General features: G+C 38.0%; 1 protein-coding gene and 1 long non-coding RNA gene across 33 annotated transcripts in view; one reads left to right on the plus strand and one right to left on the minus strand.

The window, feature by feature from the left end:
* The window catches only part of LOC112641796 (uncharacterized), a 38,140-nt gene extending 28,473 nt beyond the window's left edge, over positions 1–9,667 (plus strand). For both annotated transcript variants that reach the window (XR_007401195.1, XR_004804408.2), the window contains one exon: positions 9,484–9,667. This is a non-coding gene — a long non-coding RNA (uncharacterized LOC112641796). The remainder of the gene's footprint in view (positions 1–9,483) is intronic.
* The window catches only part of DST (dystonin), a 480,962-nt gene that overhangs the window by 130,455 nt on the left and 333,231 nt on the right, over positions 1–17,276 (minus strand). For 24 of the 31 annotated variants that reach the window (XM_025419100.3, XM_049092202.1, XM_035698100.2 and 21 more), the window contains 4 exons: positions 10,179–10,307; positions 7,899–7,987; positions 6,631–6,766; positions 53–5,524 (listed from right to left, as the gene is read on the minus strand). In XM_025419100.3, the coding sequence (XP_025274885.1) occupies positions 53–5,524; positions 6,631–6,766; positions 7,899–7,987; positions 10,179–10,307 (5,826 nt within the window). Of the gene's footprint in view, positions 1–52; positions 5,525–6,630; positions 6,767–7,898; positions 7,988–10,178; positions 10,308–10,400; positions 13,221–13,900; positions 16,637–17,276 lie in introns of those variants that run through there. The other 7 variants (XM_025419112.2, XM_025419111.3, XM_025419114.2 and 4 more) reach the window with 2 other exon arrangements.

Consider the following 17,276-nt stretch of genomic DNA (forward strand, 5'->3'; position numbering starts at 1 on the left):
TTCCCAAATGTTGCATGCAGGTACTGCCATATAAAATGTAAAATCAACTTACTTGTTCCATTGACCTATCTCCAGGAGTCATTCCTTTTGACCCTGAAATACTTTCCAAATGGTCTGGGATATCACAGCATAGCTCCCCCAGCTTCTCATTGCTTGGCAATGCCGATGCACACACAGTTGAGTTTTCTAGTTCAGTATCTTTTATGTTTTGTAAATTAAGGGAACAGTGGTTTCCTTCTTTGCTTTTAAGGTCATCAAGAATGTGTGAATTTTCATCCACCATCTCAGAAGTAGAGAATGCTTTTTGATTCAAGTCTCTGACCTGTTCTACTTTCTCGGAGTATGTGTCAGCAAGCAGCTTATAGAAAATATTTTCAAGTTGCACTGGAGATACTTTAGGTGTAAGACCTCTTTTCTCTAGCTCATACTCCATCTGGGTTAATTCTTTCATCAATTCAAATGCTCCAGTAATTTTCTGGCTATACTGATTTTGCTTAAGTATATCAAGGAGAAGCTCAGACTTAAGATGTGCAATATGGAATGGATCATCTCTACTTTCTGCTTTTAGTTCTGTTGAGTTATTCATGGGGTAAACTCCAGAACAGTCACCAATTTTAAAGTCACTGGGCACACTAGATGCTTCATTTGCCAACTGTGATGTGGTAACTCTTTTAATTAAGTTTTGAATCAAAATTTTAGTGTCTGCACAGACTAAAGATTCTCCAACCTCTTCAGGACTCATAGGACCTCCTTCCAATCTTCTTTTTAAGAAATCTTTTACATTCTCAAAAAATACCTGAGATACCTCAGGAATCTGAACTTCCTTTTCTTGGAATCCTAGAGATAAGGATTGTTCTTTTTGCTGCTGTTGCTCAATTATTTCCATCTTATTGTTAATTTCTGAGAATGAGTAGTCCATATTTAAAGGGTTACTGGAGTTATCGTTTTTTATTCCATTTGTGCAGAGCTCTGGTGGCACAAAATCATTATTTTCCCCAAGGTCTTCTACATTTCTAAGAGGTAAGATTGACAGTGTGCTTTCATCCCTTTCTGGTGTGAGGTCAGCAACTCCTGTTCCCGCTTCCAAGGCACTTTCTTTAGTATGAATATCATTCTGTTGGGCCATCTCATTTAGAGGTGAGACTTCCTGGGTAGGAGCTGTCTTCTCCTTTGTATCATTAACTCCAAATTGTACATGTTCCTTCACAGCAGGGGAAGCTATCAGAATGCAGCTTGGGATACCTTCATTTAGTTTCAATGCATCTTTTGCTTTTACATCTTTAGAACAGTGTTTTAAATAAGTGAACAGGTCAGAGTCTTTCTCAGGGCTGTCAGTGAATGAATCTTTCTCAGTACTTGTATCCCCTTCAGACAAGAGAATCATATCAGCACTGATCACTTTGGAAACTGAGGAGTCAAATATTTCTTCAAGATTCTCAAAATGAACGGGACTTTCGCTAACCACTGTCTGTAGATTCTTTGGTTCATCTTTAAGAGTTACAGTTACTTTTTTCAGGCTTCCTTTCTGATTATGTTCTTCATTGTCTGTGATTCGTGAAAATGGAAACTGATCATTATCTAAATCAAGACTCTCCCTTGTACTTTCACTAGGCAAAAGTCTGAGATGCTTATTATCTTCTTCTTGACCTTTTTCTAGCACCTTTCCTTTACCTGAGCACATTTTATGAACTGATGTTTCATCTTCTGTTAGTATACTAATTTGGTCACCTTTCTTTTTAATTAGACCTCTTTCATTTCCTTGATGATCTCCGACAGTTACAGAGGCTACAGAAGACAAATGGCTTTCCTCAGCAGGCTTTCCTATTAAATCAGGCTCAGAACAAATGATTTTATCAAAAGATGAGTGGACTTGAAGAGTCACATTCTCAAAATATGGATCTCTACCTTTCAAAGAATCTGTGGATTCTGGCCCTTGGATCAACTTAATGTTCATTAAATCATTATCTACTTCAGAAGTTGAACAGATGTTATTAGTATTATGTAAAATATCTACAGAGCCAAAACTGTCTTCTGATTCAGTGTCTTTAGTGATCGGCAGCAATATATCCTTAAGGGCCAGCTCATGATTCAACAGATCTTGACTTTTTCCAACAACCTCAGTTGTATATTCTTGAAGGTTGCTTCTTTCAGTAACTAAGCTATATTTACCAGTTGATTTTGGCTGTAAAACATTTACATTTTGCTGGTTTTCTAAAGACCTGTAACTGTGCACTTTATCTGGGAGAATTCTTTTGACACTTTGACTGTCCTGACCATTTTCCTTTTCACTTACTGCAGTGGCACACAACTGGATATCCATATCCGCAGCCTCATCCTGGCACCAGGGTTCTTTACCGTCACCTTCCACTCCTCCTTCATCATCACCACCACCATCATCATAATAATAATCGTCATCAATATCCTGATCATTACTGTCACATACATAATCCTTGTAACTTTCTTCACTTTGCATAGAATCTAAATGTTCAGTATCAGATTTAAATTCTTGTCCAGTTATGTGTTCTTCTTCTCTCCCTCCCCAATACCCAATGTCATCAAATGTTAACAAAGCACTGAAGCTCTCTTTTCTTTCTATGATTTTATAATCAATCGATGAGTCAGACTCATCACTCTCAAGGATATTCGAGCTTTCCCTTTCTGAGATGGTTTCCAGAAACTGTCCATTGCTCTTGTGTGAGCCAACTGAATCTGAATGGATTCTTTCATCAGAATCGAATCCAGCTTTCTCAGTAGCAATGAGAACATCCCGAAGAGACTCTCTGTTTCCCCTCACACTTAAGCTGTCAACCAGTGCCCCCTGGAGTTCCACAGAATTTTCATTCTCTCTTGAAACATCATAAAAAACATCACCAAGAGAAGCAGTCACATCAGTTTCCTCTTGTAGTGTGGCATAGTCCTCAGGTTGTAGACAATCACGATCATCACCTTCCAGAAGCAGAGAATCATGGTCATCATCTTCAAACAGGGGAGTATCATAAAAATCACCTTCACTGTCAGTATCTGTTTCTGTCACACTTCGCTGATCATCCACAAGTGACGTTTCATAGTCACCAGCACTGATGGTTTCTTCAAGCAGCGGTGTGGCACAGACAGGAGATGTGCCAGCATCACTGGTGTTATCCTGTGGGGTCACGGCACAGGGGTACTCTTCCATTTTGGACTCAGTTTGCTTGTTTTCAGATTTCTGCTGAGAAGTGGCATGTAACTTTCCATCTTCACCGTAAGTTTCTGTAATATATTTATCATTGTGATTTTGGACCTGAGGAGCAATGTCACCTATATTTAAAGGTTTCTGTGGAGACGTTACTCCCTGTAAACTGATATTGATAGCTGCAATTCCCAGAAACTGCTCTTGAAATGTCTCTCCCATTCTTTGACCTGATAATATGGTTTGGTCGCTGAGTGGCAATGTGGGATCTTCACATTTATTTCCATTGCTCTCTGTGGTATGTACATTAAGACTATCCTGATCATTCCTCAATTTATCATGACTTAGCAAGGCACTCAGCCTGGGAGAATAGTCAAAGATTGTCAAATCCCTGTTTATGTTATCTTCATTCTCTTTCTCATTCTCATTCAAGTCACAGATTCTACTGGTTTTTGATTTCATAATAGAATTTGTTATCAAATCACTTGCGAAGTTTTGAATATTTTTAGAATGACTACATTCACCTGCATGTTCATTCGTTCTAACTTGACTTTGATTTTCACAGTTTTTAAGTATGTTTTCAGAGTCTTGTCTAAGCATGTCACCTGCCACAAGTCCAGGCTGTGATAAATAGGATGAATTCTGGACTTTATTATCAGCTACTTTTATATTTGCCAGGTTTTCTGACTGATAAAATTCACTACTAAAAAAATTATTTCCCATTTCATTACACTCTTTATCTATGGTATGCTTTCTATCTTCAGGAGCTTCTTTTTGCTTAGGTTCTCTGTGATGACATTTATCAAAACTATTTGGTGAAACTATACTGTTTTCCTTTCCTTCATTAGGAGTATTACTTGGAAATAAAACAGGGAGTCTTAAGGCATCAAGACATTTTTTGATGGGTGTGTCCTTAAATTCTGCACTACAGCCTTCTAGTAGCATATCAACAGCCTCATTCAAGTCTCCATCATACAGCAAAAGCCTCTGGCCTGTGTTTGCATCCATATAGCTATTTATCATCAAATAAGATAGAAATAACTTTTTAGTTTGTTCTGAGCTCTGAGTTGCTAATGGTTCTTCTCCATCAAAAACATCATCTTCTTGCCTGTAATCATGGACTGTGGATGGTTGGAATTTACAAAAAGATAGCCATCTTCTGGCATTTTTACAAGCTTCTAAATCTCCCAAATCTGGCATTTTATCAGGCAGTATTATACTTTTCAAAATCGATGCTGTGTTATTATCTATAATTCCCAGCTGCTTAGCAACATCCAAACCAATGACTTGAGAAGTTTCTGGAATATAAAGAGCAGCTATTTTCTGCCTGCCATTCAGTATTTTGTATGCCAATTCATTTGTAATCAATTCTTGCTGCAAGGAAGAAGATGTAGGAAATATTTCACCAGAGTGAGGCCAGATGAGTCCAACATAGCTTCGCTGAGCCTCTAGCACCAAAAGAGCACTGGTTGAAGTTATTAGATCACATTGGACTGCTTCATCCACCGTAAAACGTTTAGCAGGGTTTGAGTGGATGATTCCACCTGTTTGAACCTGATATGTGAGAATACTGTTAGCTGTGTCTCTGTCAATTACCCCTTCTGCCATAGCTTCTTCAACAGTCATTCTTCGACCAGAGTTGCAATTGATTAGACCTCCAGAAAGAAGCTGTGCACCTAATAACCTGAACATGGTTTCACGGTCTATGAGACCTTCATGAGCCGCCCTTAAAATGCTTATATTTCTTCCACATTTTAATGTTATTCTACCTCCTTCTTGTGGTCTCACAGGTAGAAGCCGTATCCCAGTGTTTTCCTGTAAAATACTTCTTTGCAAAATATCCACTAAAGTCACCTTCTCAGCGGTGCAGGGGTCAATAAGATCTTTACACGTGTTTTGCCTTTCCAGGACTTTAGAAAATAATGCTGAGGAAACAAAGTTCTGTTGGAAAGCCTTCTGTAGAGTCAATTTTTCTCCCGTGGCTGGAATAACTAAAAAGTCTGTGGAAAGTAGTATGTCAAGAACTCTGATGGCCATGGATTCTGATATCATGCCTTGAGCCAGAGCTTCCAGCACTGGAATTGTGGTAGATGACACAGTAGAAATAATCTCCTTTGCTTGATTTAGTTCTTGGAGTTGGCATACAACTTGTTCATCAATTAGGCCACGACTTTTGGCATCTTGAAGATCAAAACATTTTCTTAATTCCGGTGAAATTAGACCAGAAATCATTAGCTGTGTCTCAAGCAACCTGATTCCTGTGTCATAGTCAATAAGGCCTCTTAAAACTGCCTGAAATATGGAAAGGACTTCTCCAGTTGTCTGATCAATGGTGCCTGCAATCACTTTATCCAGCTGAAAAGAAAATACAAAAATTCTCAGGTCAGTCTGTGACCCCAGGGTGGGCAGAATTTCATGAAACATAGTTTGCATTTTTTTTTTTAATAAATAAACACTTCAACATAAAAATCCTCTACTTACCAAGGCGCAGCAAATGCTGTGAATGTTAGGCAGCTCAAATGCACAAGTGATCTATGTCAGTGATCTATTCAACAGCACAGGATGTGATAAAAGCTTTGAAAATAACATGCATCTGTGAATTGAAAACTTAATATTGTGTACATTAACAAGGTTAGTGAGGACACAACAGAGTAAATGATGATAGTGAGAAAACAGAACACATACCTAAGAAGGCAAATCATGCTCTCTGCAACTGGGTGAGATTAGTCAACTGACATGAAAAAGAGTATCAAACCCCATGCTATTGATGTTTACAGCATACAGACTTCTTCGCAGACAGTAAAAATCTAATGAACCAGAAAAACTGTTACATACCCCCAATATGTGACAAATAGTGTGTAAAGTATTCCAGGGAATAAGGGAATTGAATATAAAGATAACTTTTCAATACTGAATATTATGTTGAATACTGTAAATATATATTGTCAAGTTTCAAAAGTTTAAAGACAGGCCAAATTTTAAGTGGTTCCTGTTATATTTTAAGAAGATGCTAGGGCATCCTCACTATAACGAATGGCCCAGTATTATTACTCCATTAAATCTCATGGTTATCTCTGAAAATCAAATCAGTTCGTAACACTCTAATGTCATCTTTAAAGATGAGTCAAGGCCATTTTATAACATCATATTTATATAGTAAAATACCTAATATGGCAGCAGAAGAATGGCTTTTAAAGAGGAGAGTTAGAAAAATGAATGATTCTTTTCTTTTACCATGCAAGGCAGAGATTAAGATGTCACAGAAACTGATGACAGCAAGTGTAAGATTGCATTTAATAAACAACACTGAAATCTCTAAATATTCAGATAAACTCCATTCACATTTCTTCCATGTACACAAATTCAAGGTCATTTCTTTATCATTTATATATTACTTCTACAACCATGCGAGAAAACTAAGAATCTTGAAAGCGCTTTATGTTTTAAATAAATTATATTACCTTCTCCTCTACCTTTTTATCTCCTAAGCTTTGTGATTCTTGTAGTTGTTTCAGAGATTCACTAAAGAATGTATTATAACTTTCTTGAAGAGATTTCACTTGTTTTTCCAATTCATTTCTTTCTTCATCTGTCATTCTATAATAACCAGAAAGTATGAAAAGAGGAATGCAAGTCGTTAAGTGTAAAGATGACATATTAGGCTCAATGATTTTGTAACGTAAAATCCTTTTCTAAATAATCACATGGCCATAAAATAAAACTTCATGTACAGATTGCTCAAATCTCAGAATGACTGTATAGGAAAATTAAGGATGGCCTTTACTCATCTAAGAATCCTTCCCTTGCCTGAGAGACTGGAGAGAAGAACATAAACAAATACATCAACACTTTTCTAGCACGTATACATTTCTAAAATAACAGTGCTGTTATATGACAGAGGGAAAGATCCTATTATTAGTTCCAACATGGAAACGGGACAGAAAGATACCATTACTCAAGATAAAACTTATTCAAAGCATGAATAAAGATGAAATTTACAGGAAATTAACCTGATTCTCTAAGGTGCAGTACAAAGTCATTGTGGCATAGTTCCTGGGGACAGTTTCACAAAGAGTTTAAGAAAAGGGTAGATTTTTTTCCTGCCTGTGACACTAGCTGAAATATATGAAGTGCCTTATTGGAAAAAGTAAGACCAAAATATGAAAAAAACAGGTTATTACAAGTCTCAGCAAAGAAAATAAAGAACATACATATTTTACAAAAAGTAAAGTCATAGAGAGCACTAATTAGAATTAATTCATACATATTTTCCAAAAAGTAAAGTCATAGAGAGTACTAATTAGAATTAAGACTTGGCTTGGAATCTTTATCACTCACTAGCTACCCATCCTAAGGTCTCTGAGCCAGTTTTCTGTAAGTGACTACAAGTGACAGCTAAATTGCTAAATTTATAGTTGTATACTACATTAAGTAAATTCCTGAGTTCTATTTTTAAAACCTCAATTAAAATTTACCAGCTTTTGGGACACCTGGGTGGCTCAGTGGTTGAGCGTCTGCCTTTAGCTCAGGGTTTGATCCTGGGATCCAGGATTGAGTCCCACATCGGGCTCGCTGCATGGAGCCTGCTTCTCCCTCTGCCTATGTCTCTGCTTCTCTCCTCTGTGTCTCTCATAAAAAATTAAATCTTAAAAAAAAATTACCAGCTTTTGCTTTAACGTTAAGACCAATTTTCTACTTTGAACAAAAGAGCTAATGAAAACCAACATACTTGTCTCCATGTTTTGCCAAAAACAACTGCATGGTTTGAAGTGTTTCAGATAATTGCTCCTTCTTGGTTGATATTTCTTCACTAGAAATCTGCAAGGTTTAGAAAACATATTGAAACTCTCCCCTAATAAAGATGAGAAAATAGTAATTTTTAAAAACTAATCAAGTTTTAATTAAGATCCAAATGATGGGTGGCCCAAGTCAATATACTTATCAGTTATTATCAGTGTACAAGCCTGGATAAGAAGAGTACTTTATCTAGAATGCAGATTAAGACTCTTTTTCTAACCATAATGCCCTCATTTTCATGAGGAAATAATATGGCATTATGTGGTTCTCACATTTGTTGCAGTCCAACAGTGAATGAAGGTTGTCTCAACTATCGCAGGTGGCCAGAGGTTCTTCACTGACCCGGTGTTACCCTTGTGTGGTGCAGCACTCAAAAAGATATATGAATGTGGGACACTACTCTAGAAGAATATCTTCCCTCCCCCAAGTTCCTGTATGCCCTGCCCTTTTTAAAAAAATTAATGTGAAAACAGTAATCTGTAAGATCTGCAGACCAAGATTAAATAATTTCTAAAATTTGCAAAATTCATCTATGATAGGGGAATAAAATTGATCTGTTTAAGGAAAAGCAAGAGGTTGTAACATTTTTTCCTACTCTCTCAACATATCACTTCTGAATACTCTATTTTGGAAATTGGATGCCATTCTTTTAAAAGGAACAGAAATGAGAAGAAATGATGGGCAAATGAAAAGGTGTATTCTCCCCCAATGTACTCTATTCAGAATACAGCCAAAGTCTATTTTTCATGGTTGCGTATAATCATGAGGCCACACTGATTTTTAACACACACATTTATTATGCTATCAAATTACCTTAAATTTCACTTAACAGAAAGACCATCAAGTACTTATAGAGACTTGTAATTTAGGCACTATGATCTGCATTTAAAAAGTATCTGTCTACTTTCATGTCTAGTAGGTCTAAAATGGATTTAGTAACGTTTTAAGGAATTTAAAACCGCAGAATAAGAAAATACCAAGCTTTGTAATCTTCATGTCTCAAAAGAAACTTGTTCTCCTAAGAAATCTTTGCTAAAGTTTATGTCCCTATTTAAGTTCTTTCCTACCTGATTGGGAGAACAAAGAGGGAGAAGATACTTTAAACTAAATATTCACATAAAGTTACATTGAAGGTTTGGAGTTTAAAATACCAAATATAATTACTTTCCAAGTTCTGATTGCCTCCACACAAATATGAAATACAGTATGTAAGACTATGGGCTAATATGGCTTTATTTCAACTGAATACTAATTCAAGTATATACTCTGGTCTGTAAACTTCTCCAATGGGGAACCCCAGATACATTACATCTGCCTCATATCATAGCCAAAATTAGACAAGACATTGAAGCTTCCCTTTATTTAGTTATATCAACAATGTCTGTTTCAACTGATGACAAGTGAACACTGATGCAGAGGTAGAAGAGGAAGCTAATGATTGCAGGAAGGCAAGTAGGAAAAGTATTTGAGGAAAAATGCTGATTAACTTAGTGGAATTTTTTTTTTTTTTAATACAGCTTCAATTCCAGGGCTATCACCAGCAAGCATCAACACTGGATCTTAGATCATCAACACCCTAAGAGCTTCAAGCAGTATCATCCAACAGACATCACAGGGCACTAATAGCTCATGAGCTGTGCTACTCAACCACTGCCAAGAAGTTGAGGAACAGAAGATAGCCCTCTGCACAAAAGAATTCATGAAGGTAAGGGAAAGAATTTGGAATTTCCAGTGACTGACTAGAGAACACTTCTTTGTAAAATACTAAGATCCAGGGAAGCACAACTAAATGAAATCCTCAAAAATGTTAATACCTGAGTTTGTAGTTCTGTTGTTTTTGAACCGTTTCGTTCACCTTTGTAAGAATGAGACCATATATCTTTACAATAAGGAGTATGTGGATTTACTCTGAACACAAAACATGATGACTCTGTTCTTTAGCAACTCTCTTCACTATAATCAAGAAGCAGATATAACCACTAGGAGAAGCAGTAATATATACAGGTCAGGTTTTGGAATCAGAGACACTTCCTTCTCCTACATACTTTGATTCCTTGATCAACTTACTTAACCTCTCTGATCCTCATTATAATTGCTTATAAAAATGGGGAAAATTAAGGTAAAGAACTTAAGTGGTTTTTTTTCCAGTTGACCATGTCAATTCAGTAAGTTCTACCCACTATTATTATTAAACCAGAGCCTCAATGAATACCTTTTGCTTAGAAAAGGGAGATTTTCCAGCCTTCTCGCCATCTTTTAATGTCTTGCTGATATTTGATACCCATTTCTGTAATTCTTTGGCTTTTTCAACATGCTCTTTCTTTTCTTCTTCCAGTGACTTCTGACAAATGTGAGTAATTAGGAAAAAAAGACATATTCCAGTAAATGCTTAAGCTGTTAAACTGACCTCTCCACAGAAAACAATGTAGAAATATTTTGTCATCACACACCAGTTACTGAGTATTTTATTCATTCACTTAACCATGTTTTTCAAGTCACATGGCAGATGTAGTTCCAAAATGTTTATGGTAGCAAAGAAAGCTGTGACTCTCTGGAATGATCAGTCCAACCTCCCAGCTGGTCTATCAATATGACAAATAAAAAAACTCAATTTTATTCATGAAGCACCAGAAGACCTTTGAAGTGCTGCCTTTGCATTAGCATTACAATCACAAATGTCTAGACAGAAAAGTATCAAACAATGGAAATCTGAAAGAACAGTGAATGTGTACACACATATGAAAGATACACAAAATGAAGAAAAATCTCTCCCCATCTTCCAACACACAGTAATGCTACTTTTAATTAAGACTCTACCTGGAAATGGGAAATTGTGGTAAACATTTAATATGTAAAGAAGGTTACAATGTACAGAAAAAAATTTTTTTTCACTATAGCCTCAGGGATGTGGGAACAAATTTATATCTCTTTGAATCCATGGTGCTTTTCGAAGTGCTCTTTCAGGGAACGTAATAGATCATTTAATAACTGGGAAACCTAATGTCCAGCTGGATCCTTCCAGTGATGAAGAATTCTGAAGAAAGGATGCTATGAACTTGCTGGAGTTCATCAAGCTTACTCCATATTACAGTGAAGGCAAGATCAAAAAAATACAAAACCTTAACTTAAAAGCTAAAGGAAACCATTTTGAATAACAGTAAATATTTTTTTACTTCCAATTTTAAAAATTATTCTCTCTTCTGAACAGTCAGCTATATTCAGCCCTCAAGAAATAAATGGTGCTTGGAGTATGAGACACGATTGCTAGACTGTGTGTTTGATACCATCATGCTCTCAACAGATCATATGAAGTGGATAGCATCACCTTTGTGCAAGGTTATTTAAACGTGTCCTATTAGGAAGAATAGTAGAGGCTAGAAATTCCTGTCATCAAAGGTTCAGATACTTCTAAGAGTTTAAGTCCTGTGTGGAAGTCAAAATCAGCTTTTTCTAAAGCTTCTTTGTATGTCAACTTCCTTTTCGTTTGAGGACACATTATATTTCTGACATAGGACTTTTGATCTTTGAGTTTTGTAGCAATGAAAACATCTATAATACCTACTTGGAGAGCCTCTTCTATTGACAACCGGGAATGAATCTGTGGCTCGATCAACCCCCCTGTCAAGTACTGAAATTCCAAACATCTGATTCCCATTTCCTTACTTATGATATTTGCATTCACAGCCTCCACCACTGACATGACTTTGTTAGTGACGGGATGGCCAATCCCTGTGATTACTAATTCACACTGTCGAAGCTGCTGGGCAAACCCCTCATCAACAAGACCTCTATGCAAAGCTTCTGCTACTCGATACTTTTTGCCAGTGAGAGGATCAATTATCCCCCCTGTACTGACTTGGGCTTCAAGGCATCTGAGGGCAGTAATCCGGTCAACCAAATTTCTGCGGGAGGCCTTCAAGACAGAGATCCTTTCCCCGCTAGTGGTCAGCCAGTACCCTGCAATAGGACTGTGTGAATCCTTCTTGGGAACCAGCTGGCTCAGCAAGCAATCAGCAAGTTCTGTAAGTGTGATGAGTCCTTCCTGATACTTTCTGACCCAGGCTTTGTCAAGTGTTCCCTGCTCAATAGCTTCATTAATATTAAACTGTAATCCTGTTTTAGTATCAGTCAGCATACGAGAAGGATGCCCGTAGGATTCATAAAACGTGGCTTCCTTCCACTGATACTGTTGCCCTGAAAGCTCAAGATAGGTACTTTTTTCAATTAGGTTTCTCTGGAAAGCCTCATATGCAGTCAGTTCTGCTCCTGTTTTAATATCTACTACAGAAATCCTATGGGTTTTCCCTACATTGAGATTGGAAATGTTCCTCTCCCCAAATGGAAACAGAAAGCACTGGCAGTCTACATCAAATACACACATTCGCAGTAATTCTGAGTAATAGAGAGCTTGCTTGTTATTGGGATTAGGGAAAACTCTTGTGTTGCTGGATGGCTCATGTAAAAATTGTAGGATGGCATTATTTAACAAGCCCTGTTGCAGAGCAACCTCTGGAGGAATGCGGATGCCTCTCACAGGGTCAATGACTCCCCCGGTGGCAATCTGGGCCTCCAACATATGTTTACCTCTCTGTCTGTCAAGCATTCTATTTTCCATAGCCTGGAATACCGACAATGTCTTAGAAGAATATGAGTATCCCAGGGCTGCCTTCTCTGCCTCAAGAAGCCTAATCTTGAATTCAGCGTCAATAACTCCATTAAGGATTGCATCTTCAACAGAGTATGTGTGACCTGAAATGGGATCGATTATGAAACCTGTTGCAGCCTGAGCTTCTAAAAATGCTAAAGCTATCATTTTGTCTATTATGATTTTTTTGGCTGCTGAGGCAAATGAAATCTTTTCTTTTGTGGATTCTAGATACAGTCCCGCAATTGAGGTGGCTTTCGTCAAAAACTTGCTCAGGGTTTTCTGAACTTCATCAATAGTCTTGAGACCAAGTCGCAGCTGCTCAACTGTTTTCATGTCCAGAAGCTTAGCTTCAACCAACTGCCTGCCAGTCACTGTGCACCGGAGCCCCTGGAATTTAAATTCATCATCCCTAACTGAACATATGTGATCACCATCCAAGTTCTGGAAGCTCTCTGGTTCTGAGCCTTTCTTAAGAAAATCTCTCTTGAGTCCACTGGATGCTCTGCTCCCTTCAAGCATCCATTCTTCAGCACTGGGACTTGAGTTCTTTTCTTGTTTTAGTGTGGTGACTTCTGTGTGCATATCATACTGCTTGTTCTTAGCTATCTGTAACAGGAATTTAGGAGACATTAAAAGTCATCTAAAAAACATTGTCACTTTACTCATCCTCAATCCAAATATGATTCCTACAATAACGAAGGTAAGTAAAGAGAAGAAAATTTTCAAACCAAAGAGGGCTCAGGGACAAGTAGTAGTATTTCGACAGACTGAAGTTTACTTTAAATGACAACTAAGGTATTAAAATGGTATGTTTAGGAGCACCTTGCTGGCTCAGTCAGTAAAGCATGTGATGACTTGATCTTGGAGTTGTAAGTTCAAGCCCCACTTTGGGTATAGAGATTACTTAAAAAGACAATCTTTAAAAAAAAAAAAAGGCAGGCTTAAAAAAGATTTGAGGTGAAATCTCTACAAAGAAACTATAGAAATTAAAGTGAACTAGCTTGGTTTTACTAGCTTCTAAAAAAAAACATTCTTCAGAATATAATACCATAGATCTAACCATTACATCTGTGTATTTAATCTCAAACATTTAAAAATTAAAGAATGATAATTTATAGTAAAGATTCAAGCCAATCTCTAGATATCTATGGCATAATTTTCCGCCAGAACTACAAAGAGCCAATCTCACTCAACATTGTTAAAAAAATTTAGTCTAGCAGAGAAAGGAAACAAGAGAGGAAACATGGTATGAGGTAGCTAATAAGGTCTCAGAATCCAGAGTATACCTCCAACGGGGCCAAAAGCTTCGCCAGGTCCATTTCACATTTGTCATCTTGATACCTAACCAGGGGCCTGGAATTGTACAGAGCCTGATCTCTTATCTTCTCGATTTCGGATAGTTTTGTAATAGGGTTTGTCTCATCGAAAGTTATCTGTAATTCGGTGCTTGTCTGAGAATAATACTCAGAGTAACATTGCTGGCTTTTCTCTTTCTCAGGTGGACCCCCTGATGGCCAGAACTGGACTTCCTTTGGTATTTGTTCAACAACCCGATGTTGCCATTTTTCTTCTGACTGCTGTGGGTCTTGATTCCACCTCAACAGAGGAGACCTGGCCATTGGGTGAAGCTGCCCTGTGTTCCTAGAGGGCAGGTCTCCAGAGCGCGGACACTCATTTACTGCCATCTCAAACTCTGGTTTGAAGGTACAGTCTTTGGTCGGGTTCTTTTTTTGGATTTCACTCTGGAGCAAAACTAATTGATGTTCATGTTCCTTTATCTGTTGATCCATCTTTTGCTTTAGGCATTCAACTTCACGTTTCTGGGCTACCAGCTCATCTTCAAGTTTCCGACATTTCTGGTAATGATTTGCTTCCACATTCTGTCCTTGCTGCATTTGCTCACGGTATTGCTGAAGCTGTCTTTCAAGTTCTCGGATATTTGTCTCACAGAGCTTGGCATTCTCTTGAGCTCTGCAGTTTTCTCGCTGAAGAGACACGAAGTCAAGCTTGATGCCTGAAATGTCATTTTCAGTGATAACTTTAGAGTCCATTAACTTTTCCATCTTTTTCCGAAACTCCTCTGCTGAGCGTTTGAACTTGTCAGATTCCTCCTGAAACAGAACCATCTTTCTGTGGGTCATCTGCTCCTCTATGGTCTTTAAGTACAGTTCATCTTGTACTTTTTTCAACTTGTTATTTAACTCTTGCACCTGAGCTTGCTGTAGCTGTACCCTCTGCTCCCCTAGTCGCTTCTCCTCTTTGGAAGCATTCAGCTCTGCGCTCAGATTTCTAACTTCTTTCTCAGTGTTCTGGATGATAATGTTCTGCTGGTCACACTTTTGCTTAAATTCACTTACTAAATTTTGACTTTTGGCCAGGTCTTCCTCCAGGCATTTAATTTTTCTATGGAAATCCTGTTCTGTTTTTGTCTGTTTATGCAAGTGTTCATTTGTGTTGCGTAGCTGATCTTTAAAACCATCTGCCTGAATTTTCAGGGCTTCACATCTTTGTTGAATAGCTTGTTTCTCTAAAACCACATTTGCCGATTCTGTCTGAATTCTCTGCATCATTAACTTGGTTTCATTATTCTGCCTAGTAAGCTCATCTACTTTTTGTTTTAGCATTTCTGCACAGTCATTACTTTTCTTCAATTCTTCATTAAGCTTCTGGATTTTATCATTATTTTCTTTCTCAGCTTTAATATTTTGAAGCAACTGTGCATGGCTTTTCTCAAATTGCTCTTTTAGATGCTCTGATTTTCTCTGGCAGAACCGTATTCTTTCATTAGAGGATTCTTTCTCAGCCTGGAAAGAATTAACTTGTGAATTTAAGTGCTGAATATTCCTCTCAGCTATAGCATGGGTCTTAGTGATCCTGTCGACTTCTCTTTGCAGTTTCCCTTTTTCCTGCTGAAGAGATTCTAATTCTACTTCATAATTGTGCTTTATTTTCCTAAGGTCATTAGCTTCTTTCATGACTTCTTCAGCTTTATCTGTGGTTTGGTTCAGCTGTCTCCCCAGTTCTCTGAGCTGCTGGGAATACCCTTCCTCCACCTGATCCTTCCTTTCCAGCTCTAACTTCAGGCACCGCAGTGTATTATTTGTTTCTTCTAGTTTTTCTTTTAGCAAACGAGCCTTTTCCTCAGATGAGGTTTTTTCAAGCTGAAGGGCATTAAGTTCATACTTCAGTTCTCTCATGTCTTTCTCAGCCTTCCTATTGGCGACCGTTAGCTCGTCTACCTGCTGTTTGAGTTCTTCTGTCTTTTGTCTGTCCTGCTCTTCCTGAAGACCTGCTACTCCTCTGTATGAGGTAGGCTGTGCAACCACACAGGCTGGCAATGGCTTTTCTCTACATGAAAGCTGAATGTCCGCTATTCTTCTTCTTGCTTCCAATTCAATCTTCTGCTTTTCTTTCAACCGGTCCTCTGCTATCTGTTTTTGAAATGTCAGGTCTTTTTCCATATGCTTTATCAGCTTTAAGAGCTCCTCCTCGTTGTCTCTCTTTCTTTTTAATTCCTCCATTAACTTATTTTTTTGTTGCTCCAAGTCATTGAGACTGGAATCTTTTCTTTTAAGATGATCTTCCAGGGTTCTTCTTGTAAAGGTGTTCTCCTCTAACTGGTTCTGGAAACTCAGGAGGTTTTCTTCTACCGCTGCTCTTTTGGCCTCGGCCTCCAGCGTGAGCTTTCTTACCCGCTCCAGCTCTCGTTCTGCAGCCTCCTTCTCCCTCACGATGGCTTCTAGCTCCCTGCGGTACTGCTTGGCTTCGCTCTCAGCCCTGATTTTCTGCAGAGCAATGTCTTCTACGTTTCTCTGTTGCTTTCTCAATTCATTTTCCGCAGCCTCCTTGACCTTGGGAAGTTCTTCCTCTACGCGGGACTTTTGTTTCTTCAGTTCTGCTACCATTTTCTCCAGTTCACTTATTTTCCCCGTAAGTTTGCTATTCTCAATCATTGTTGCCTTCTGACGCTGAAGCAGATCTGAATATGCCCCATGTTCAGAAGTCTCCTTACACCTTTTAATCTACAAGAGACGTTTACAAGTGTCAAACCTGTTCTATTAAATTTATCTTAACAAATCTGAAGTGATGCTCATAAAAGTGCTTATAAGAACAAGTGAAACCAAAGGCAGGACAAGCACTATCACCTCCACCATCACCACTGCCACCACCACCTTCCTCAGAGCATAAGCTTCAGAAAGTCAGCAATGGGACAAGACAAAAAAACCCTTTGTGTCAGGTTTGCTAAACCGAATAATCGTTTGTGTGTGTGTGTGTCTCAGGAATAATTTTGTTTTAAAAATTAGCTAGCTCAAGATTTTATAGTAAGAAAGGAGAGACCTTATAAAACATACAGCATGCCCCCAATCTTGTATACATGAGGAAACCGAGGTGCAGAGAGGTCAAACAGTTTTGAAAACTCACACAGTGGGTAAGCGACAAAGTGGGAATAAAACTCACAGTAGCACCCTTTCTGCTTTCACACACTACTCAGTCTGACAAGCTAAAAGCATAAAGGAACTGAATGACACTTAAAAATTTATTTTTCAATACCTAGCCCAATGAAAATTTAAAATAATATTTATCTCTCTCTCTAAGATAAATAAATAAATCTTTTAAAAAGGTGGGAGGGGGCATCTGGATGACACAGTTGGTTAAGTGTCC

This window comes from Canis lupus, chromosome 12 (genome assembly GCF_003254725.2).
Source record: "Canis lupus dingo isolate Sandy chromosome 12, ASM325472v2, whole genome shotgun sequence".
NCBI lineage: Eukaryota > Metazoa > Chordata > Mammalia > Carnivora > Canidae > Canis > Canis lupus.